The sequence below is a fragment of the Coregonus clupeaformis genome, chromosome 32, assembly GCF_020615455.1.
Source record: "Coregonus clupeaformis isolate EN_2021a chromosome 32, ASM2061545v1, whole genome shotgun sequence".
Lineage (NCBI taxonomy): Eukaryota > Metazoa > Chordata > Actinopteri > Salmoniformes > Salmonidae > Coregonus > Coregonus clupeaformis.
The window spans coordinates 4,119,409-4,145,122 of record NC_059223.1 but is presented as its reverse complement, the minus strand read 5'-3'; the positions used below and the strand labels follow the sequence as shown (position 1 = coordinate 4,145,122).

The window sequence follows — 25,714 nt, the reverse complement described above, 5'->3', positions numbered from 1 at the left end:
AGCTGGCTATCAGATCCCTAGTCTTGTGTCCTGGAAATTCTCCAACATCATGATGAATATTATTCATAAAGACCCACACATACAATTAAAGTACAATTAAAGTACAATTAATGGGTAGATTAAAGAAAAAATTACAAAAAGAAAATCCCATCCAGAATTATAAATGAATGTGATGGTTTTGCTTGTTAGTGGCATTTCTTTCTTGACCAATCCAGATGGACCCTTGTTTGACTTGCCCAACATGGAGTAAATAAAAAATATTCACTGTAAAAAGGCATTTTCTTGGTTTCAATGTTTTTTTTCTGATATAATTGTGTAATAAAGCAATGACTAATATAACTATTCTATTCTTTAAATAATTCAATAACCATTTTGCTACATCTGAGGACTATATTTGTGGCCCTTAGTTTGGCCATTACGGTGGGGTTTTGTACTACCTATTTATGTTGTGGTGATTCCAACCCAGGTAACTCATTTTGACCAGCCCTGGACAAAATCTATAGATGGGAACATTACAACTGTGCACTGGAGTCTTTAAAATACTGACAACGTGTACACATTTTGGCCCATGGGTATGAAGGGGAAAGTGCTGCCCGAAAGTGAACTGTACATACAAAGATAATTTTTATTCATTTATTTTTTTACACTTAACTGAGTGATGTTACAGTACATAAGTTATTTACAACTGTGCAGTAATGTGTGGCAAAATAAATTATCTAGAAGGCAGCAAGAATACATTGGTTAACGAATATAAAAACTGTACATAATTTACGGAATACAATTTTTTTTCAGTTTTATTTTTTTCCATTAAACTAATATTGGCTCTGTAGTGTTTCAAGTCACTTCCTCAGAAACAATTAAATGCCCAAGTAAAGAAATCGACAAAAAGAAGAATATTCTCCTCTAAACCACCATCTGTTTAGTCTTGAATCTTTGAATCGCAACATTCTTGTATTATTCTTTTGTCCTGTTTTTCCATTTGCAGTCATAGTTGCAGGTGAACAGGTGTGTGTGTTCTACCTAGCTTGGCAGAGTGTCAGAGGCTGGTTCTTCCTGCATGCAGAGCCAGGTGACCAGACTCTGGTGGGGATGCTCCGGTTCATCCCCAAGCTCTGCCCAGGCCATGAGGCTGAAGATGCCGTCTCTTTTGGACCCTTGGCTGTACTCTGCTCATGCTCCGTGTGGACGCCTCTCTGACTGAGTCCTTTCCCGGCTCTGTGTACTGTGGTGCCTCATTCCCATCCACCAGGAGATGATCCAGAATGGTGGGAGGGCTCCTCTCCGGCGTTCCTTTGTTGTTTCATTTACGGGGACCAATAAATGCAGAAAAATATTTCTATATCTTCTCCCCTATTCTCGATCCCAACATCACCTAAAAGGGAGGTGGTGTTGGGTGCTTCAAAGCAAAGCCGTTTTGCTTTTTATATTCTGAACAAAAGCATAAAAACTTGAGGGATGAAAGTGCAAGTTGTGTTTTTTCCCCGGTAAAAAGATGCTTCTTCCTCTCATGGAAGGGAATCATTAGCAAGTTTTTTTTTCTTTTACTTTTTTCTATATAATATATAGGTTTTAGTCCTCTTCAAACCGGCTAGCCCTTACCATACGTTCTGTTTGATGTCTGTTTGAAAAGTGATGATATTTGACCTCTAACTCTGTGAATGAGTGCATGTTTCTGTCACGCGGGCAACAGCACAAAGTCATCGTTGACGTCAACCATTGGCACGTAGAAGGAGGGGACCTCGTTGACGCACAGAGACTTGTGTACAGCAGGGTCCAGCTCCTGCACCTTCAGTTGCCACTCCATCCTCTGCACTGCGTTCAGGGCAGCTGCCTCATGCTGCTGCCGCATTAACAGACACGTCTGAGAAGAGAAGAGCGAGAGAGGCCATTATGAACCGGCAGAAATACAACTGCCGTACACAGATACCCTGCATATCAACCACATAGCAAATGTGCCATAAAAGATGAAGTACAGTCATATCGTTACCTTCATGCGGTCATATTTGTCATCCACATCCTGGATCCAGGAAATGAACTGGCGGGCGTTGAAGCGATCTCTCACTGACTTGTTCTCATCACCCTGAGTTAAAGATGACAAGAGTTAAAGCATGTCACATTTTATATTTATGTATATAAAATATTAAGAGTAATTGGAAGAGATGACTAAACAAATCCCATGTCAATGGCCCTATCTGTCAACTTTTTGCCCACCTTTTTTACCACCCACAGACGCACCTGACTCTCTGTTGGCATGTTGTACACCTCAGAGTCCAGTAACATAGTGCAGGCACTGAATGGGACGGCCTGATTGGCTATCGTCCTTGCTGCTCTGCAATGGACCCGCAGTACTTCTTGCTCACACGAGACAATAAGCTTTTCCTGGAAGGAGAGATATAGAAAGTCAATACAATAAGATTGGAGAGAGGGGTGACAGACTGGAATTTCAACTTTACTTCAGAAAAGATTGCTTGGTTGGAGAAATGCATATTGCTGTTGCATTTCTATTACATAGCAGCTTTGAACATTCATCAAAGGATCGTTCAAAGCACTCCTTCTCAGTGAGACTTCAGAAGTGAGATGGATAGATATTTGGGAGGGTACAGTGAGCCCTGGTTCTTACCCTCTCTATGCTGTGCTGCAGTCTCAGCTTCCCCCTCACTGCCTCCTGCTGTCTGAAGAGCTCCTTCAGGGGCTCCGATAACGATGGAGGTGGAGCAATCTGAGAAACCAGGGCAATAATGATTTGAGGTTATGATGTAACCAATCTTTCCATTGCAACAAAGTTACAACTTTTGTTGTAAAGGTGCTGTGCGGTTATTATAGGTTACAGAATGCAGTTACTTGATGTTTATCATTGTCATGAAATACAATCAATGAATCAACAGATGTGTGAACATTTGGAGGGGAAGGGAGGTACTCACCACTGGGATGTGCAGCTTGCTGAGAGGCTTGCCATCCAGCAGGTAGGAGCCTGTGTAGGTCACATACTCAGCGTAGCACTGAGGGGCCTGTGGTGTGATGTAGCACAATATCTTCCTCTTCTCCTCAATTTTTTTCCGTATCTGCAGGTATTCGAAGTAAGGGTTGGAGCGGTCACTGTGGTAGGGTTCTATGTCATCCAGTTTGATGGCGTTGACAATGACAGCCAGCGTCTGTTGAATCATCTCCCTGGTCTGCTGCATGGCTGTGTTGACCAGCTGAACTTGCGGTTTCGGGAACTTCCTCTTGCGTGGATGCTGCGTCTGGGATTCCTCTTCCTCCACCGGCCGACCTTTAGTTTTGCTGACCACTACAGGAGGCAGGGGAGCCGGGATAATGGTTGGTGTGGTGGAGATGGTGGTGACAGCCTCCTTTTCTTTCTCCAGAACAACAAAGGGGACAAAGGTGGGGGTGGGGATAGGGGTGGTTGTGGTTACAGCCATGCTCGTGGTGACAGGGGTAGGGACAGATGGAGGCATCACGCTATCAGGTATAGTGGTGGTGGTCGTACTCTCTGCTACTACTCTACTACTCTGCTTTTTTGTGTTGGTGGTGGTATTCTCCTGTTTTGCCAGCATCTGGGCCCTATTTCTGGTCATTCTCTGTGGGATCTCCTCCACCTTCTTGGGAAGGTCAGTTGGCAATGTTGTCAGAGTGACCGTGAGCTTAGATGTTGTCTCAAGAGCCTCCGAAACATGGACTGTGCCAGAAATTGTGACAGCAACTGGCAGAGGAACTGAGGGGACTGGACTGCAAGTTGGCCCAACAAAGGGATCTGATATCTGCCCACTTTGTTCTGGTTTAACAGTTGTCAAGGAGTCCATACATGGAGTAATTACAACTGATAAAGACTCTGTCAGTGACATCTGCCTGTGATGCTGAGTATTGTTTGTATCAACAGCTGAGAACATCATGTTTCCATCGCTCTCATCAGTCTCTTCATATGTGTCTCTGTTTTCGAAGACCTGTGGTTTCACAAAGTTAATTTCAGGGACATTCTGAGGCTCTGACTCAAATTCTGGTTGGAAATTGTGTTTTGGTGAGGGCACAACCAAATCCTGCAAAGAATCATTGAGTGGTAGGACCGTGGGAGGGCACAGGGGTTTGGCCAGGATAGGCAGGTCAACCTCCATAAGCTCTTCGTCCTCTATTGTTTCAATAGCAGGAGGCCTTATTTGAGTAGGTGGATGCTTGTGGTCGGCTGGCTCTGCATCTCTGACGTCAAGCTCTGGCATCTCCTTGTCTGGTAGGGAGGTCGGGAGGGAGAGAGAAGGGAGGTCAGGTAGAGAGAAAGGGCCAAGATCATCCAGTTCATCCACTGTAGCTGAGAATGGGTCTGTCCAGGGCACCACTGGCTCGTGGCTTACTGCTAGAGGCATATGGCTCTCAGAAGTAAAGCCATGGGAGTTTTGTCTGCCATCTTGTACTGCACAAGAAAGCTCTGAGTCCATCTGGTGATTATCCTCCAAGTTTGGCTTGCAGTCTGTGAAGAAACACTCTAACCTTGTGGAGGATGAGGTGGTTGTCAAGTAGTTTGGTTCCAATTCCATGGGTGTCATTTCAGGTCTTGCTGGAGAAATTGGAATGTCCTCCACAGCCTCTTTTTGCTCGTCAAAGTCAGTATCAGGTACATAGGACCTGTAAGCAGCATATGGAGGGGTCACTGATGGATGGCCAGGTATGGCAGTAATGTGCTGCAAATCACTGTCTGAATGCGAGAAGGGGCTGGTTATCTTGGAGACAGCTGCCTCTATTTCCCCATAAGTCCTTTGAGGAGATTTCAAGAGCATTTCAGAGTTCCAGCTGATGGTATGATCACTGGAGTTCTCCACCAGGTTGGGTGGTGGATGTGGGGGAGTCAACTGATGCACCTCTGTAACTCTTCTGTCTGGAGATTCAGCCCAGCTCTTCCTCAAAGGCTCTTCAACCCTTGGAGGAGAGAATGAGCAGACGTCCCTTGTCTGCTCAGTCTCCTCAGCAGCATGATGATCAGCATCTGTTGGTTCTTCAAGATCCCCTTCCTCCTCGTCCTCCTCCTCTTCTTCTTCTTCCTCCTCCTCCTCCTCCTCCTCATCTTCTTCGTAGTCCTCTTCTTCCTCCTCATCCTTTTCCTCAACGACAGGGGGCAGAAACTCACTGCCACTGACTGGGTCAGAGGGAACAAGACTGGGCTCACTTTGAAGAGGCTCAGAAAGGTCATCAATTTCCAGGAGAGGAAGAGCAGCAGGTGCAGGGGTGGGTGGAGCAGCAATGTCCAGACACGGCTCCTGGGGGTCAGGTCTGTGGACTGGCGTTGAGGGCTTCATCAGGAAGTTATTGTAGACACTCTCAGGCAGGTGTTCACTGGTCTCTGTGCCAGCCATTGCTGTGGTGGCCCCGTCTGGTGCTGGCTGGGCAAGTTCCAGCCCGGGAGACAGCATTCTAATAGGTGAGAAGTAAGGAGGAGACAGGCATTCAAGTCTCTCCACTGACGCTGCCTTGTCTTCTGGAGGCTGGGAGGCTGCCAAGTCAAACTCTGAGGTGTCAGGCAAAATGTGTTGCAGAAACTTGCCATCTTCAGCTTTGAACTCATCTTCCAGGGGTCTTCTAACATCAGATGAAGCCGATCGACTGACAAGGGGCAACTGGAGATTCTTAGCCGGAGTTAAACAAGTCCCCTCTTGGAAGGTGTGTGATGAGTTGGAGTACCTGTCAAAGAATGATGGGGAGCAGGCATTCATAGACATGGCCATGGCTGATGAGTTCTGACAATCTAACCCATCAAACATTATATCAGGGTAGTCCTCTGCACTGCAGGATGGAGTCCGTGGCGTCTGCATGATGTCCTCATAGCTGGGACAAGAGATTACAGATGTGGGGGTGGGAGCACCCGTTGGCCTATTCGGATCTTGCCTAGGTGAGGCAGGGAGATTTTCTTTCATCTGATGGCCTGCAAGCCAGTCCTTTGAATTTTGAGTGTCAATGGGTTGTATCTTTCTTTCCGGGGACATAATTTGGGCTGGGAGACAAACATCTTTGAGCTTCTTCTCTTTCAATGCAGATTCTAAACTATTTGATTTTTTTGATGATAGTTCATTGCGATTTTTCTTTATTTCATCAGTGGACTTCGTTTTATCCCTAAGTTTGGGATCCCCTGATCTGTGTCTTAGTTTCTCCATCTGCTTCATCCTCTCCTTATGCTTCTTATGGCGTTCTTCAATCTCCTGGTCTTTTAAACCTAACATTTGCCCAAAGCTGGTTAGTCTGAGATCTCCATCAACCAGAAGCTTTGAACGTGGGCGGTTGTCTTTGCGAGCTGTGTCTTTAGATTGAATTACTTTTTCATTTTCTTCCTTAGCCTTGGACTTAACATGGTCTGCCCTACTGTCTTTGTCCAAGGAGTCTCGGTTTCTTTCTTTTTTCACATCAAATTTGGGACTGTCTTCCTTTGATCTTTCCTTCAAATTGGTAATTTGAGGACTCTCTTTCAATCCAGATTTGATATCCTCCTTGGAGTGTTTAAGTGATCCAAAGCCGTCCGTGTACTTGTGTTTCTCCTCTTTGACTTTCTCCTTATGTTTCTCTTTTTTCTTTTTGTCCTTGATCTTATCACTGATGACAGTACTCAATTTGTCTTTGTCAGCTTTTTTAGACATCTCCTTTTCAAACTCCAATGTCTTATCAAAATCATCTTTATCGCCCTTAGACCCAAATGGAAATGTGTAAGGGTCCGCTTCTAATGGCATAGGCTCCTTCTCGAAGGGCAGACTTTCTCTGCGTCCATAGGATTCTCTTATTTCCTCTATCTTGTCTTGTTTATCCCCCTTTTCCTTCTTGACTTTGTCCTTCTCCTTGTCATGACTCTTTTTGGAGGATGATGAAGATGAATGCCGGTGCCTCTCTTTCTCTCTGAACTTGTCTTGAGGATTAGATATGGAGAGTGAGTCTCGTCTCTCATCAGTAATGTCTGGCAGGCTGATGTTGGAGGAATCATAGTAGCTGCTGAGCACTGGCTCATGACCCTGATCAGTGAAGCTGTCTGAGGATAACTCACTGTTCTTGTCATTGGAGTCATCCTTGTAGTCATTCATGGCCTCTTCCTCCAGCTTCTCCAAGAGCGACTTTTCATTTTCCCCACTCCCCTTTGAGGGCTTTCTGTCGTTAACATGATCTTGCTTGTCTTTATATTTACTCTTGGTCTTTTCCTCACTAGCTTCCCTCTTGTCCAACAGCTTCTGCTTGTTTTTCTTCTCTTGGTTTGAGTCCACAGACATTCTGTCTTTGCGTTCCTTGTGTTTCGCATCAACAGAATCCTTTTCTTTCTTATCTTTGTTGTGTTTCTCTAAGGAGCCCTTCCTCTCTTTCCCCATATCAAATGTGGTCTTGTCTTTTTTCTTGTGGTCTTTTTCTTTCGGTTTTTCTGTTGTGTGTTTGGCCTCAGCAGAATATTTTCCTGGGTTTTTCCGTTTGGAAGTGATCAAGCTCATCCCTGTCAGGTGTGGAGTCTTTCCTGTGAGAATCTGACAACCCAAGGGAATCACTTAACTTGGCCACACCTCCGTTGTAATTGTCTTCTTCATCCTCACTTTCATCTGTGAAAATGTCTGCGATCTTGTACCATGTTTTCTCAGGTTTTACTTTCTCAGGTTTTCTCTCCTCCTTCTTCACCTCAACGACATCTTTATCCCTGTCAGCATGCTTGTCCTGTGAAGCCTTTTCTTTCTTGTCCTTAGTTTGTTCTGAAGACATCTTCCTGTCCTTGTCTTTGCTGTGTGTGTCTTTGTGTTTGTCTTTAGCTCCCTCCTTCTTGTCTTTAGAGCCTCTATCTGTGTCTTTTTCCTTCAAAGGCTTCTCAGTTGCTGTCTTTTCAGGCTTCTCCTTATCCTGTTCTATGGATCGGTCTTTAGGCTTTTCCTTGTGTTTGTCAGCTTTAGTCTTTTCTCTCTTTTCCACCCCATCTCCCTTTCTCTCCTTCTCTTTTCCAGAGTGGTTCCTCTCTCTAATTTCACATGGTTTGCTGACAGTTTCAATTTCTTTGAAGAAGGCATCATTCCCATAATCGTCTCTGATGGACTCCTGTTTGATTTTCAAGTCCTTTCTTTCTTTAGTGAACTCATAGGAATCTTTTCGGTCTCTACTGCTGTCCATGGAGTCCTTCTCTTTCTTCTCTTTGACAGTATCTGCAGATTCCTTTCGCTTCTTCTCCTTTTCTACAGAGTGGCTGGAGTTGAGTTTCAGTTTTTCGGTCAAATCCTTTTTCTTGTCACAAAACTTTTCTGAAGAGTCTTTCTCTTTCTTCTTGGAGGTAGGCTCTTTCTCTGACCGTTTGTCATTATGATCTAATTTCTTGTCTTTGATTTTGTTTTCCTTCCTCCGGTCTCTGCTCTCTATTTTTTCAGTCTCAACGATCAGCTTTACAGTGTTGTTTGCTTTATATTCTTTGTAGTCCTTCACAGGAGGAGCATCCCAGCTGTCATCTCCAAATAGGTCGCAGTCAGAGGAAAGGTCTGATGCCCATCGGTCATGGTGGTCGTCTGAGGCACTGAGCTTGGTGTCTTCCAGGTTTAAGAAACGGTTACTGACATCATAGACTTCATAATCAGGCTCTTCCTTCTGAACCTTTTCTTTCTTAGATTTTTCCTTCTCCTCCCTGGCATTTTTCTCCTTATCCACCTTAATATGTTTTTCTTCTTTTTGCTCACTGCTCTTCCTGTCTGGTTTAGATGACTTGTCCTTTGACTTTTTCTTCTTCTCCTCTTTATGAATCTTTTGTTGTTTCTCCTCCTTGGGCTTCTCTTTTTCCTTGAGGCTCTTTTCTTTTTCAGTTTTCAAGGGCTTTTCCCTCTCCTCCTTGCTAGGCTTCTCCTTGGTGGACTCTTTTGTTTTCTTGGATTTCTCCTCCTTAGCAGTTCTTTGCACTTCTTTTCCAGAAGACCAGTCTCTGTCCTCAGACTTGCCCTTCGACAACCTGTCCTCCTTTTTCAAATGCTCTTTTTCATGTTTAGACAGCTTGACCTTGCTTTCAGCTGGGGACTCAGTCTCAACAAGGAGTGACTTTTGCCTTGAATCATCAAAATCAAATGAGAAGCTTTTAACAAATTTCTCGTTCATGTCTTGATTGAGCACTAAACTGGGAGCCTTTTCTTTCTCTTTGTTTTTGTGCTTGTGTTTTACTTTATGCTTTTTCAACACTTTGCCATCTTTATCCATTTTGGAGACCGTACTGTCTGTGTTGGAGTTCTTGTGAAAGTCAGAGTTCTTTTTGTCTAGTGCATTGGTGTGCACATTGTTTTTCTTTCTGTTTTCCTGTGCTTTCTTTTTCACCTGTTTCACTGACTCGACACTTGAGTCGGCAGAGGAGTAGTCCGACTCACTGGAAAGCCTTGTTCTAACAGAGTCAGAGAGGGAGCTAACATCTGACCATACAGGAGATGACACAGTCTTCCAGCCGTCTGTCCTCCACTGCTTTGGGTTATGCTCTGTCAGCGAGGGTGTCAGTTTCTGAGAGCTCATGCTTCCATGAGAAGAGGAGGAAGAGGATGCAGAGTGAGTACTGAACGCAGAGGATTCTTTTAGGCTCATTGTGGAGTCCTTTATACAGTTCGAGCTCTTCATAGAGCCTTTATCATCCTCACTCCCTATGTCCCCACAATCAGAGTCAGAAGTGCAGAATTTGTCATTGACTTTACCAAATCTGACCTCCTTACTGACATTATTTTTTGTCTCCTTCTTCCTCTTCTTCTTCACTTTAGTTTTCTCTTTCTGCTGCTTCGAGCTCAGTGTAGCAGAGTCCCGGGCCTTGGCATTGGTAGGTGGCGCTGGTTGCCGTGGTGTGGGCATAGGTGTGAAACACAACGTCCCATCATCCTCGTCTGAGCTGTCAGAGAGAATCCGTCTAACAGTCTTCTTTGGTGTGAGCGAGTTGCTTTTGGAATAGGTTTTGACCACCTCCCCCTTCGGTATTGAAATTAAGCCGCTAGCCTTAGTGACACTGGGAGACTCCTTGCGGAACTCTTTCTTGAGCAAGTGCTTGTCGTCCACCGGAGGGACGCGCTCTTCCTCATCATCCTCGTCAAACTCATACTCGTCCTTGACGGGGGTAGTTGTTGTGGATAGGGGCTGATCCAGCTCTTTCTTCCCTATCAGCTTCAGGCCCTTCTCAAACTCGGAGTCTGTGTTATTGCCCTCAACAGAACTGGATGGGGCAAACGACGGGGCATCTTCTTCCTCTGAGGATTCTGAAAAAAAGAGATGATACAATCAAATAAATAACAGTTCAATAACACCAAAAATCTGTCACACTCAGTGGTTAAAGGAAAAGCAAGGAAGTTAAAATAAAAGGAACAAATGGCAGGGTGAAGGTGTTTAGAGCTACTCATGGCATAAAATGTTACACACCTGACGAGCTCTCCTCACTGGAGGTATAAGTGCCTTTTCCAAGCAACAGATTGAGCATCGTTGGGGAGTTAGCAACCTTCAACGCGGTTTCCCCCCTTCTGTTGCTTTGTCGAGGGTCCCCTCCATACCTTAAAAGCAACTTTACCACCTACAAAGAAACAGAAAAGATTCAGAAACATCAAAACATTGGTCTCAGTCCTAAACACGGCCATTGCCCATCTACAGGAGCAATCACACACTTAACACTGAAGTTACCTTGAAGTGCCCGTTGTTTGATGCGTCATGTAGAGGGGTGTCATCATCCAAGCCCTTGGTGTTGACCTCTGCACCGGCTGCCAGCAGCTGCTTGGCCACATCGTAGTAGCCTCGGTTGCACGCTTCATGCAATGCAGTCCAGCCTGTGAATCACAAACACAGTTAAATAACGGCTCAAATATTTCTCAAACGTAGGATTCAAAATCATTTTTGCACCCAGTTTTGAACATTTTAGATTGCTAGAGAAGCAAAGAAATGTGCAACTATTATCATAAATATAAAATATAACACAGAAGTATGGAGGTGAAAGGCAAGAGGCTGGAGGAGGAGAGGAGGAGCAGCAGAGAGCAGAAGGAAGAGCAGCGAGAGGAGGAGGAGCAGAGAGAGGAGGAGGAGGAGCAGAGAGAGAGGAGGAAGCGCAGAGAGAGGAGGAGGAGGAGCAGAGAGCGGAGGAGCAGAGAGCGGAGAAGGAGGAGCAGAGAGAGAGGAGGAGGAGCAGAGAGAGGAGGAGGAGCAGCAGAGAGCGGAGGAGCAGAGAGCGGAGAAGGAGGAGCAGAGAGAGAGGAGGAGGAGCAGAGAGAGGAGGAGGAGCAGCAGAGAGAGGAGGGGAGCAGCAGAGAGGAGGAGCAGAGAGAGCGAGCAACGAGGAGCAGAGAGAGCGAGCGACGAGGAGCAGAGCGAGCGACGAGGAGCAGAGAGCGAGCGACGAGGAGCAGAGAGCGAGCGACGAGGAGCAGAGAGGAGGAGGAGGAGCAGAGAGGAGGAGGAGGAGCAGAGAGAGAGGAGGAGCAGAGAGAGAGGAGCAGAGAGAGAGGAGGAGCAGAGAGAGGAGGAGCAGAGAGAGAGAAGGAGCAGAGAGAGAGGAGGAGCAGAGAGAGAGAAGGAGCAGAGAGAGAGGAGGAGCAGAGAGAGAGAAGGAGCAGAGAGAGAGGAGGAGCAGAGAGAGAGGAGGAGCAGAGAGAGAAGAGGAGCAGAGAGAGAAGAGGAGCAGAGAGAGAGAAGGAGCAGAGAGAGTAAGATAACCACCAGACTGCAGTGGCAGCGACTCTCACCTGCAAAGTCTTTTACATTCACGTCAGCTCCCTCACTGATGAGCTCCTTGATGCGGCGTGCCTCTCCGCGGATGGCTGACCGGTGCAGCCTCGTCTCGCCCCTCTCATTTCTCTTGTTTACTTTGTCTTTGGTTTTAGATGCAGAGTTTGGCGTTCCCTTCTGGCCCAGACTTGACTGTGACTGATGCTTTGGTGTTGTGTCTACAAAAACAGGACAAAAACTGAGTTAATAGAATTGGCATGATTCATTTCTATAGTAAAAACATGAGCCAAGTGAGCATTGGGCTACATATTACAGTACCATTATGTAACGGTGCAGAATATTTCATTGAAAAACAACTGTTACAACTCCATCATCGCCTGTAGGTGGCACTCTTGCTCAAGACATCAGTCAGAGAACTAAGACTCCCAATTGCTTGAGTTCATTTCATCACATTTAGTGGATTAAACCAAAGCCTTAACCACATTTACATTATTGAGTTTGCAGAGAATAGTCCTGAATGCTATTTGAAACTCACTTAATCTGTGTTCTGTCTTTAAGGCACAAACTCAGGCACTGGTGTATAATAATAATAATAATAATAATAATAATAATAATAATAATAATAATAATAATAATAACAATACTACTACTACTACTACAAACAACAGGAAACATATAAACCACATTAGAAGCACAACATAATGCCTAACACACAGAGATCAGCGCTACTACTTAAGAGGAAATATAGCCTACTAAAGCCTATGTTTCTTAAACGTTTAATTGCAATGTTTTAACGACAGAACATAAGTACAGCACTTGAAGAGGAAATGCTAGATCCGACTAATCTAATAACAGATAGCAGATATGAAATTAACAAAAGGCCTGGGTCTGGATATTCTGTGGTTTGGCACAGGTCTGATTTTGCACTATTAGTCCCTTTCAGACTCAATCCCTGGGGTAAACTACTTTCATTTCCCTCATGGTTGAATGCTACATTCCAAAACAAAGCAGCAACAATTTACCGTACAGGAATGTGATACCAACTTCTAGAGTTCCCCACAAACAGCCAGGCCCAGAAAATAACAGTGGATTAAGACAGTGGAGGTCCATTTCACTGCAGTAATGGAAATTGATGAGGGTTATCTTGTATAATTGAATTCTAATTAAGCAGTGTGGTCTGTTCTTTAATGAAGCATGGCGCAAGAGTGTGGCTGGGACACTAAGCACCAGGGACACAGCACCCCCCTTCACCCCACCACGCGCTGAACCCTCAGAGACGTGGCATCCATGACAAATACGCACCTGGACTGTTGACTGACTCTTCAGCCGTCATCTGCATGAGAAGAGCCACCTGCTGCCGCTCAGAGAGGGGGTACCCGGCCCGGATCCCTGGCATGCCCATCCCAAACGGCAGGCCTGACTTCCTGGTGTTGGTGGGCTCCTTTTTAATGCGCTTCCGTTCCGGACCTTGCTTTTCTGTGAGGAGAGAGGGGAATGGACAATGTGAGGCCTATGGGTAGCACAAACACAGGATAGCAAATTGCTCAGGCTATATCGGCTTTCACTTCAGCAGTCATATTGAAATGGTTTAATTTCTGACCATGTTATAAGGAACCCCCTAGGTGAAACCCCTACCATCCTCTAGTCTAGTTTAGCCTGCATCCATCTTCTGAGGCGGCTGATGGTGGTGGGCCTTTAAACCCAGCTGCCCCAGAGGCAGGGAGGGGTCAACTATTGACAGTCTGATTTTTGTGTCTCTCTCAGGGGGTGTGACTTGGCAGAGTGAACGTGATTACAAAATGGCCGGTGTTCATTTCAAATGTGGCCGAGCCAAGGTCATCACAATGGCTACTTGCTGCTGGACAAAAGCAGCTGCTCCTCAAAGACACGCCCATCAACTATTTTCAGTGTCTGGAGGTATTATCAAATCTCCACAGCACAATGTCAGTCTTACTTTACTATTGAGAGACATAAATACTCTACATTTGCAACTGCTGGATGATTTGGAAGTATGCTCCGTCAATGTTTGAACAAGCCCAAACTGTGCCAGCTACAAGATCCTTCCAAAACTCTTTTACATCAATAAAAACAAATTACATGGCCTTCAACTGCGTCCATGGCGACATCAACACACGTCGCTGTAGCTCTCAACAGAGTAGATTGCTCAAGGCCACAAACATAATTAATAGGAGTAGGAAACATGGCAGCTCACGCTTCCGGTCGCAAAACCCTTTCCAGAGATTTTCCATAGTCAGAGCTGATAGACTTTCACTAACATCTGTGAATACTTATGCCTAATGTACCCCCACCCCTGATACACTCACATTCTCAAAGGAATTTGCCATTTAGACACATTCCTTTTATTCAGACTTAAACAGCATGAACCACAGCAGTGGATGTTTCAGGCGGTGGATGTCGAGGACTAAAAACGCTAGAGTTGCTTTTCCAAGCCTTTACAGTGAGCCCCAGTCAGTAATGAGCCTGCTTCAGTACTTGAAAAGGGCTGCTATCAAACTACATACAAGCCTCTAATTACAATGACTTTTCTACCAGATTTTGGACATGCATCGAGTAGGCTAAGCAGCACGCAAACATGTGTGATCTGTCTTCAATGTAAATGAGATACAGTGGGAAGACTGAAAACAACAAAACAGCAGGATAACCCTCACACACATTCCACATGGATTACAAGGATGGAATTAAGACAGAGGCATCTGAAAATGCAACGTAAGCCCATAGATATCCGTAGCTGCTTCTAATTAAACAATTAAATAGTTTTAAAAAACATTTAAGACTATATATACACTGGCAAAAGAAGGCCTATGTATTCAACTAGGTTGATCCCTCAATCTCCCACTCTCTACCTCTCACACACATACAAGCATGCACACACACGCGCTACACACTCACACAAGCACACACACAGTGCACAGTCAGACATACAGTAATGGGCTAAGCAAATAAATACTTACAGACAAAAGTGTGCAGTTGTTTAAAAATGGGTGTTTAGCTTGTGGAAAAGAGCGTCCATTACTCTCTGCTTTCAACTGGACGATTCAAAAACTACATTTTGTTCATTAGTCTACTGTTGATATAGTCCCCAAATGTTTTGCATGTCAGCAGTCAAGTTTTCAAGATATTGGACTTTCAAGAAGCAAAGTGTCACTTCCAACATCAAGATGACGTGTTTTGCATCATCATGATGTGGCATTTGATTTGTCCTTTAACTTGAGAGATTTGATGGCAAAGTTGGAGGGAGACCAAGCTACCTCACTGTTCCCAAGAACGCCAATCTAGGCCAGGGGCGGGGGCCACAGCAAGACAACAGTCAAGTTACAATGGGCCCATGACGCCATTGTGTTAGCCTATTGTTGAAACTTTGCTATCAGCTTCCCACAGTAGGGGCAGGCAGAACCAGCCCAACTAGAAGAACCAGGTAGGCCTCGTCTGTTTGTGGTGTCCCCAAATTCAATAGGACAAAAAAGACGATGACAAGCTCATCTTTCTATCAATCCACTTGGGACATCAAACATGCTAACTTACTAACAGCCTGTCTTTCTCTGAGTGACAGCTATGAATATACTCAGACCAGTTCTGTCAGTTGGGGTTTCTGCACCGTGGGAGAGTTGTGTTGTGTTCTATTATTAGAGGTAGACCTGATGAGCTTTGTTTGCTTTACTACAATGTGAATGTAGGACTGGCCTTTCTTCCTGTGTTATATTTCATAGAACATGGGAATCAACTGTGAAGACAGTGAACAGTGAATACACAAGTGAGGCGACTAGGCAGGGTGAGATCTCATGGTCAATATATAAAAACATTAGCACCACAACTCTGTCTTTATTCTTAGACTGAGATTGAAACTGATAACAAAGCATGAACACTACTAGCACTTACTACCACACATACTAACACCACCACCACCCAGTCACACAGGAGCCAGACACATTCATGCTCCTGTATGAGGATTACCCTCAGGAGAATGTCATGGCCTGGGATAGTGAGAAGCAATTCCCTCCTACTCAGAAGACAGGGAGAGAAGAGAGAGCTCTGTTGTCAAGCAGCCCAGTCAGAGACAGCCAGCAAACAGGAAATGAAGGAAGAAGAGACCAGAAGTGGCCACAGGATGTTGTGTCACTGCTTTGTGCTTGGCTACGATGACGAGAGCAGAGGAAAGTGTCGGTGCAGAACAACAGTCTTCAGTGGTGGTAATGACAGAGAGGGAGACAGATCAGCAGACTACCGAAGGGCTTTCTCTCACACTGTGTTGGCCTACTAAAGAGCTGCCGCTAACTGCTTGACCTCCTTATCTCTATGTACAGAGTAGACTGGGCCATCCTGATGTAGGCTACAGTACACAAGGGGTCAAAGATGGACTGGAGAAACAATGGAACCGTTTCAGAACGTCTGGACAGAGTGCAACTACTAGCCTATCTAATATACCTAGTGGAGACTGTCAAGCTCCAAAACAACTGAACCCAGACCAAATCTGATATCAAGTCAAATCATAACAGTGAATAATTCATGGATCTTCCAAAGAATGGGAGATGAAATATTACAAAAACATTTCTCCCTCCAGGGATCTGAATAATAGTGGTGTGCAGCAGGCAGGCAGGCAGGCAGGGCTGATTTGGCCTGCGGTACGGTGGAGAACACCTAAAGCAACACCCCCCCCCCCTACTAAAAGCAGCACCTGCTGATAAGACAGGCATCCTGTATTCCTGCCATATCGTGAAGATGATGATGATGATGATGTGTGTGTGCTAGCCTGCCTTCCAGTGCCAGCATAGCGTGGGCAGCAGCAGATCTGCACTCATCACTGTCTCTTATGTCTCCCACTCCTCATAGCGTTATCCAGAGCAGTCTCCTCGCTGAGCAGCCCTGGCTATGGCTCCTACACTCATACTGCAAGGAATGTGGAGGGTCTCTACACCAATACAGGTTAGAATCATCTGCTACACGCACTACCATCTCTAGAAGAATGTCTTGTAACCTGTCAAAACAGTGTGTTCAAGATAACAGAGCAATCACTGCAATTTGCAGTGAAAGATGATTCATCTAACAGATGCCTCAGGGAGAATAATTTCAGTTGAGATCGAGTGCCCTGTTATGACCATAAAAATGGAGGTTATGTACTCAAATAAGGTTCCACCACACACTGACTTCACTTTAAGTACTGACAGGGTGGTACTAGGCCTAGATAACTGTCAACACAGTAGAATACTGTCATCTTGTGGTTTTGGAGAGTGCAAAGACAACACAAATGGAGAATGCAGCAAATCCCTGGTTACAAAATGACTCCAGTATGAATTACGTATTTCAAATGGAGTATATAGCCTAGTCCATGTTAGATGAGTTTCCTGCCCTCTACTGTCCCCTTCCATCAAAACTAGCCAGCAAATAAGGGGATGTGAAGGGTCTAACTTGCTCGTCTTTCATAGCTGAACAATACAATCAAAAGTAGCCACACCGTACATTTCTCAAAAAGCCAATATTATGCTACGAATTCAATACTATCTTATTGTATAGCTGCCTCAAGCTTCAAAACACTATCTCACAGGCCAACTATGGACATTTGTGTGACGGATGCCACGCAAAACCACTGAGTACATAGCATAGCCTCAGTCTGAACTCTCCATCATCACAGAAGCACAAGGAGCTGGAAGCACAGGGGCGTACTCTCCCAGCAGCCCACCACAGTGAAAACAATAGACCTGTAGTTCCTTTTCTGTGTAGGAGAGGAGCCACGCTGGACTGACTGCCATACCCTCAGAAAGGTTTAGAGAGAGAAAGAAATAGTGAGAGAGACAGAGAGAGAGAATATAGCTATGAAGTCATTAAGGAGGTTTCGGTTTCATCACTCGCTCTCTGTGTTGTTTTTCCCCACTCAGGGCTGATGAGGAGGAGGAGATGACCACAGCGTGGAGAAATGTGAAGCTCTCTCTCCTTCAGGGGGTCATATGAAGCCCAGCCTGCACTTTCCTCCACATCCTCAAAGTTCACTACTGGAATCCTTGTGGCTGTTACTTTCCAGGGTTCAGAATCCCTCTGTCGTCTCCTAACATCCATCTCCACCAGACATGAAGCCTGCAGCAGCACAGCCAGACCAGACTCCTCTAGCAGAACCTGGGCGGCAGGACCACCTCTGGTGTGTTCTGCAGGCACAAGGGAGCAGGCCAGGGGCACACAACCCCTCCATACAAAGGCCTACTGGGCCACAGTCTAGACTCTATCCCCACAATGGAGGGCCAAAGAAGGAGAGTTCACCATATCAAGAGGAGATACAGTATCATCAGAAAGACACCATCAATGTCAGGGGGAGGGGATGGGGCTGGCTGTAAAGTACTTAACAAATTCCATAGGGTAGAGACAATAACACAGCATGAAAGGAACTAGCTATCAAGGCCAAGACAACAGAAGAGGGGAAGTGTGTGTGTGAAACCACACTAGTGTGTATGGGTTAAATAAGAAGGTATGGAGACAAAACTGACACAATGGAGGATGAACCGTTTAATGAATGTTTCCATTTTACAGCCAGGTTTAAGACACGTGGATGGGAAAGATGACACTGAGAAGGAAAACAGGCAGGGAACACTAAGACAAACACACATTTCCACCCCCAGGCAAAGGCAATGTGTGAACTATGGTGTAGTTATTCTGAGAGACCGAAAGACATCCATCCTAGCTGTAGAGGTAGAGACCATCCAACATTAGCATGACAATAGACAATCAGGGCACTGTTCTAGATAGGGGGAGGGGAGATACTGAGGGGGGAGGCAACCTTTCTTTGCTAACAGCCTGCTAACAGCTTATAGGGTCACTACCACGAGCAAACACAAACACACAACCAAGCCACTATAGTAGTGACTAAACAGTGAGGACCAGGGGAATTGATTACGCTCCTGATTTGGTCACTAAAGCTGCACTGAGAACACAGGCTCTATATTCAATATCTCTTAAAAATAGAGAAATACAAGTTTTCCTGCAAAAAGCCAACCCACGTCACCAAAACAAAAAGAGAAATGTACACAATGGTTCACAGCAGTATTTCAAACAAACAGCAGTATTTCAAACCAACCCAATAACCCAGCACACAGAGATGTGGGTTCCATTACCGTACATGTTATTACAGACCATCATCAACAAATAATTTCAAGATCCTCAAAGCTCAAGCCAAACAAGCTGGAACAGTAGTTCCCCTTTCTCTCTTATTAAAGAAAACAATTGAACACCTTACCCCAAACCTTTTCAGGCCCTCGTGATTGACAAATCCTCACTTAATTGGCCCATATTCTGTGTGGCCTTTTTCTCAACGATGGACAGTTGAACCAAGTTAAACCATGGCTAACCAAAACACACAGCCTTCTTTGAGGTTTTCTTCTTTGAGGTTATAAAAAAAAAAACAGCCTGCAGGAGCTCCTCCATCACACCTCTCAGCCCAGCGCCTCTTCAACCTCAGGAGGCTGAAGAAATTTAGCTTGGCTCATAAGACCCTCACAAACTTTTACAGATGCACCATTGAGAGCATCCCGTCGGGCTGTATCGCCGCCTGGTACGGCAACTGCACCGTCCGCAACCGTAGGGCTCTCCAGAGGGTGGTGTGGTCAGCCCAATGCATCACCGGGGGCACACTGCCTGCCCTCAGGACATCTACAGCAACTGGTGTCACAGGAAGGCCAAGAAACTCATCAAGGATCTCAGTCACCTGAGCCATGGCCTGTTCACCCCGCTACCATCCAGAAGGCGAGGTCAGTACAGGTGCATCAAAGCTGGGACCGAGAGACTGAAAACTGCTTCTATCTCAAGGTCTTCAGGCTGTTAAATAGTCACCACTAGCTGGCCCCAACCCAGTCCCTGCCCTGAACTTTAGTCACTGTCACTAGACAGCTACCACCCGGTTACGCTACCATGCACCTTAAAGGCTTCTGCTCTATGTACAATGGTCATGGAACACTGGTCACTCTAAGTAATGTTTACATACTGTTTTACCCACTTACAGTGGGGAAAAAAAGTATTTAGTCAGCCACCAATTGTGCAAGTTCTCCCACTTAAAAAGATGAGAGAGGCCTGTAATTTTCATCATAGGTACACGTCAACTATGACAGACAAATTGAGAAAACAAATTCCAGAAAATCACATTGTAGGATTTTTATGAATTTATTTGCAAATTATGGTGGAAAATAAGTATTTGGTCACCTACAAACAAGCAAGATTTCTGGCTCTCATAGACCTGTAACTTCTTCTTTAAGAGGCTCTTCTGTCCTCCACTACGTTACCTGTATTAATGGCACCTGTTTGAACTTGTTATCAGTATAAAGACACCTGTCCACAACCTCAAACAGTCACACTCCAAACTCCACTATGGCCAAGACCAAAGAGCTGTCAAAGGACACCAGAAACAAAATTGTAGACCTGCACCAGGCTGGGGAAGACTGAATCTGCAATAGGTAAGCAGCTTGGTTTGAAGAAATCAACTGTGGGAGCAAATATTAGGAAATGGAAGACATACAAGACCACTGATAATCTCCCTCGATCTGGGGCTCCACGCAAGATCTCACCCCGTGGGAGTCAAAATGATCACAAGAACGGTGAGCAAAAATCCCAGAACCACACGGGGGGACCTAGTGAATGACCTGCAGAGAGCTGGGACCAAAGTAACAATGCCTACCATCAGTAACACACTACGCCGCCAGGGACTCAAATCATGCAGTGCCAGACGTGTCCCCCTGCTTAAGCCAGCACATTTCCAGGCCCGTCTGAAGTTTGCTAGAGTGCATTTGGATGATCCAGAAGAGGATTGGGGAGAATGTCATATGAAACCAAAATAGAACTTTTTGGTAAAAACTCAACTCGTCGTGTTTGGAGGACAAAGAATGCTGAGTTGCATCCAAAGAACACCATACCTACTGTGAAGCATGGGGTGGAAACATCATGCTTTGGGGCTGTTTTTCTGCAAAGGACCAGGACGACTGATTCGTGTAAAAGGAAAGAAATGAATGGGGCCATGTATCGTGAGATTTTGAGTGAAAACCTCCTTCCATCAGCAAGGGCATTGAAGATGAAACGTGGCTGGGTCTTTCAGCATGACAATGATCCCAAACACACCGCCCGGGCAACGAAGGAGTGGCTTCGTAGAAGCATTTCAAGGTCCTGGAGTGGCCTAGCCAGTCTCCAGATCTCAACCCCATAGAAAATCTTTGGAGGGAGTTGAAAGTCCGTGTTGCCCAGCGACAGCCCCAAAACATCACTGCTCTAGAGGAGATCTGCATGGAGGAATGGGCCAAAATACCAGCAACAGTGTATGAAAACCTTGTGAAGACATACAGAAAACATTTGACCTGTGTCATTGCCAACAAAGGGTATATAACAAAGTATTGAGAAACTTTTGTTATTGACCAAATACTTATTTTCCACCATAATTTGCAAATAAATTCATAAAAATCCTACAATGTGATTTTCTGGATTTTCTTTCTCATTTTGTCTGTCATAGTTGACGTGTACCTATGATGAAATTTACAGGCCTCTCTCATCTTTTTAAGTGGGGAGAACTTGCACAATTGGTGGCTGACTAAATACTTTTTTGCCCCACTGTATATATATATACATATACATACATACATACATATACATACATACATACATACATACATACACACACTGTATTCTAGTCAAGGCATATCCTATTTAACTATTGCTGTACATATACTATTCTTCAGATATACTACATATTCTATTCATATACTGTCCATATTGTCTATACATCCCATCCACCCACACACACACCCACATATATATACATACACAGTGGGGAGAACAAGTATTTGATACACTGCCGATTTTGCAGGTTTTCCTACTTACAAAGCATGTAGAGGTCTGTAATTTTTATCATAGGTACACTTCAACTGTGAGAGACGGAATCTAAAACAAAAATCCAGAAAATCACATTGTATGATTTTTAAGTAAATAATTTGCATTTTATTGCATGACATAAGTATTTGATCACCTATCAACCAGTAAGAATTCCGGCTCTCACAGACCTGTTAGTTTTTCTTTAAGAAGCCCTCCTGTTCTCCACTCATTACCTGTATTAATTGCACCTGTTTGAACTTGTTACCTGTATAAAAGACACCTGTCCACACACTCAATCAAACAGACTCCAACCTCTTCACAATGGCCAAGACCAGAGAGCTGTGTAAGGACATCAGGGATAAAATTTAAGACCTGCACAAGGCTGGGATGGGTTACAGGACATTAGGCAAGCAGCTTGGTGAGAAGACAACAACTGTTGGCACAATTATTAGAAAATGGAAGAAGTTCAAGATGATGGTCAATCACCCTCGGTCTGGGGCTCCATGCAAGATCTCACTTCGTGGGGCATCAATGATCATGAGGAAGGTGAGGGATCAGCCCAGAACTACACGGCAGGACCTGGTCAATGACCTGAAGAGAGCTGGGACCACAGTCTCAAAGACAACCATTAGTAACACACTACGCCGTCATGGATTAAAATCCTGCAGCGCACGCAAGGTCCCCCTGCTCAAGCCAGCGCATGTCCAGGCCCGTCTGAAGTTCGCCAATGACCATCTGGATGATCCAGAGGAGGAATGGGAGAAGGTCATGTGGTCTGATGAGACAAATATAGAGCTTTTGGGTCTAAACTCCACTCGCCGTGTTTGGAGGAAGAAGGAGGATGAGTACAACCCCAAGAACACCATCCCAACCGTGAAGCATGGAGGTGGAAACATCATTCTTTGGGGATGCTTTTCTGCAAAGGGGACAGGACGATTGCAGCGTATTAAGGGGAGGATGAATGGGGCCATGTATCGCAAGATCTTGGCCAACAACCTCCTTCCCTCAGTAAGAGCGTTGAAGATGGGTCGTGGCTGGGTCTTCCAGCATGACAACGACCCGAAACACACAGCCAGGGCAACTAAGGAGTGGCTCAGTAAGAAGCATCTCAAGGTCCTGGAGTGGCCTAGCCAGTCTCCAGACCTGAACCCAATAGAAAATCTTTGGAGGGAGCTGAAAGTCCGTATTGCCCAGCGACAGCCCCGAAACCTGAAGGATCTGGAGAAGGTCTGTATGGAGGATTGGGCCAAAATCCCTGCTGCAGTGTGTGCAAATCTGGTCAAGACCTAAAGGAAACGTATGATCTCTGTAACTGCAAACAAAGGTTTCTGTACCAAATATTAAGTTCTGCTTTTCTGATGTATCAAATACTTATGCCATGCAATAAAATGCAAATTAATTACTTTGTTTTAGATTCCGTCTCTCACAGTTGAAGTGTACCTACGATAAAAATTACAGACCTATACATGCTTTGTAAGTAGGAAAACCTGCAAAATCGGCAGTGTTTCAAATACTTGTTCTCCCCACTGTATATATATACACCCCGGACTCTGACATTGCTCGTCCTAATATTTCTATATTTCTTGATTACATTCTTTTACTTTTTAGATTTCTGTGTATTGTTGTGTATTGTTAGATACAGTTGAAGTCGGAAGTTTACCTTAGCCAAATACATTTAAACTTTTCATAATTCCTGACATTTAATCCTTGTAGAAATTCCCTGTCTTAGGTCACCACTTTATTTTAAGAATGTGAAATGTCAGAATAATAGTAGAGAAAATGATTTATTTCAGCTTTCATTTATTTCATCACATTCCCAGTGGGTCAGAAGTTTACATACACTCAATTAGTATTCGGTAGCATTGCCTTTAAATTGTTTAACTTGGGTCAAATGTTTTGGGTAGCCTTCCACATTCATCCCACAATAAGTTGGGTGAATTTTGGCCCATTCCTCCTGACAGAGCTGGTGTAACTGAGTCAGGTTTGTAGGCCTCATTGCTCGCACACGCTTTTTCAGTTCTGCCCACAAATGTTCTATAGGATTGAGGTCAGGGATTTGTGATGGCCACTCCAATACCTTGACTTTGTTGTCCTTAAGCCATTTTGCCACAACTTTGGAAGTATGCTTGGGGTCATTGTCCATTTGGAAGACCATTTGCGACCAAGCTTTAACTTCCTGACTGATGTCTTGAGATGTTGCTTCAATATATCCACATAATTTTCCTTCCTCATGATGCCATCTATTTTGTGAAGTGCACCAGTCCCCCCTGCAGCAAAGCACCCCCACAGCATGATGCTGCCACCCCCGTGTTTCACGGTTGGGATAGTGTTCTTCGGCTTGCAAGCAGCCCCCTTTTTCCTCCAAACATAACGATGGTCATTATGGCCAAACAGTTCTATTTTTGTTTCATCAGACCAGAGGACATTTCTCCAAAAAGTAAGATCTTTGTCCCCATGTGCAGTTGCAAACCGTAGTCTGGCTTTTTTATGGTGGTTTTGGAGCAGTGGCTTCTTCCTTGCTGAGCGGCCTTTCAGGTTATGTTGATATAGGACTCGTTTTACTGTGGATATAGATACTTTTGTACCCGTTTCCTCCAGCATCTTCACAAGGTCCTTTGCTGTTGTTCTGGGATTGATTTGCACTTTTCGCACCAAAGTACGTTCATCTCTAGGAGACAGAACGCGTCTCCTTCCTGAGCGGTATGACGGCTGCATGGTCCCATGGTGTTTATACTCGCATACTATTGTTCGTACAGATGAACGTGGTACCTTCAGGCGTTTGGAAATTGCTCCCAAGGATGAAACAGGTACACCTCCAATTGACTCAAATGATGTCAATTAGCCTATCAGAAGCTTCTAAATAATTTTCCAAGCTGTTTAAAGGCACAGTCAACTTAGTGTATGTAAACTTCTGACCCACTGGAATTGTGATACAGTGAATTATAAGTGAAATAATCTGTCTGTAAACATTTGTTGGAAAAATTACTTGTTTCATGCACAAAGTAGATGTCCTAACCGACTTGCCAAAACTATAGTTTGTTAACAAGAAATGTGTGGAGTGGTTGAAAAACAAGTTTTAATGACTCCAACCTAAGTGTATGTAAACTTCCGACTTCAACTGTATTACCCAACTGTTGGAGCTAGGAACACACGCATTTCGCTACACCCGCAGTAACATCTGCTAAATATGTGTGTGCAACCAATACAATTTCATTTCATTTCATTCTTCCAGCATGCAACACTACACTTCCTGGCTGCCAGGCTGAGGAAGTGATGCAACACCCCCTCCCCTTCCAGTCTTACCTGAGTCAGAATCTTTCTGGTCTCCATTGGCTCCAACAGTGAAGGGAAGCTTCCTCTTGGATGCCTTCTCTTTCATCTCTTTGACGCCATCGCTGCGGTCCAATTTAGGAGTCTTGTTTGACAATACTTTATCCTGGCAAATAAAATAAAACAAAATGAACACCGTATTGCACAGCTATAACAGTAAAGAAGACACAGATGATCATTTATGGGCTGCACTACTAGCTGGGAGGAATATTATTTCATTAAACTAAAACTTTAACCGTAGTTTAAAATGAAAGGGCCGATGTGGAAGGATATTTGTAGAATTTCTTCTAGATATAATATAAATATAATAATATAATATGCCATTTAGCAGACGCTTTTATCCAAAGCGACTTACAGTCATGCGTGCATACATTTTTGTGTATGGGTGGTCCCGGGGATCGAACCCACTACCTTGGCGTTACAAGCGCCGTGCTCTACCAGCTGAGCTACAGAGGACCACAGATGAGTGCCAAGCTTTAGCCTAACGTTTTGGAGACTTCCCTTAGCACTGGGAGAAGCCTGGACAGACAGAGACACAGGGACACAGCCCATCCAGGACAGGACAGACTGACAGAGGGACACAAAGAGACAGGCGGACGGCAGCTGTTTATCCCAAAGCTTTACACTGCAGCGTGCTTCTGTCTGCCCAGAGACTTCCAGCGATTAGGGGATTTGCAGAGCGTGACTTTTCCATGGAATTTCCTCTCGGCGCTCTGGCCGCAGAGCAGCACAGAGCAGAGGCAGACAGTCCCAGATGGGAAGAGAGAGATGGAGGGAAGGAGCTGTAACACCGCCGGGGTCTGTGGTCCACGGCAACTGGAACCCATCAGAGGCCCCCGTCCCCCCTTCAGCAAGCGGCCTGCTCCAGCACCAATGGCTCCCTCCAGCT

The 25,714-nt window shown here is 44.9% G+C and overlaps 1 protein-coding gene across 1 annotated transcript in view; it reads right to left on the bottom strand.

The window, feature by feature from the left end:
- Window positions 1-1,228: 1,228 nt before the first annotated feature.
- LOC121559459 (ankyrin repeat domain-containing protein 11-like) overlaps window positions 1,229-25,714 on the bottom strand; it is a 128,797-nt gene continuing 104,311 nt past the window's right edge. Inside the window, 11 exon segments of the mRNA XM_045210006.1 lie at window positions 1,229-1,861; window positions 1,988-2,080; window positions 2,236-2,379; window positions 2,621-2,719; window positions 2,922-7,406; window positions 7,408-10,196; window positions 10,357-10,504; window positions 10,612-10,754; window positions 11,664-11,864; window positions 12,949-13,122; window positions 24,799-24,931. Coding sequence (XP_045065941.1) covers window positions 1,676-1,861; window positions 1,988-2,080; window positions 2,236-2,379; window positions 2,621-2,719; window positions 2,922-7,406; window positions 7,408-10,196; window positions 10,357-10,504; window positions 10,612-10,754; window positions 11,664-11,864; window positions 12,949-13,122; window positions 24,799-24,931 — 8,595 coding nt within the window. The 3' untranslated portion in view covers window positions 1,229-1,675.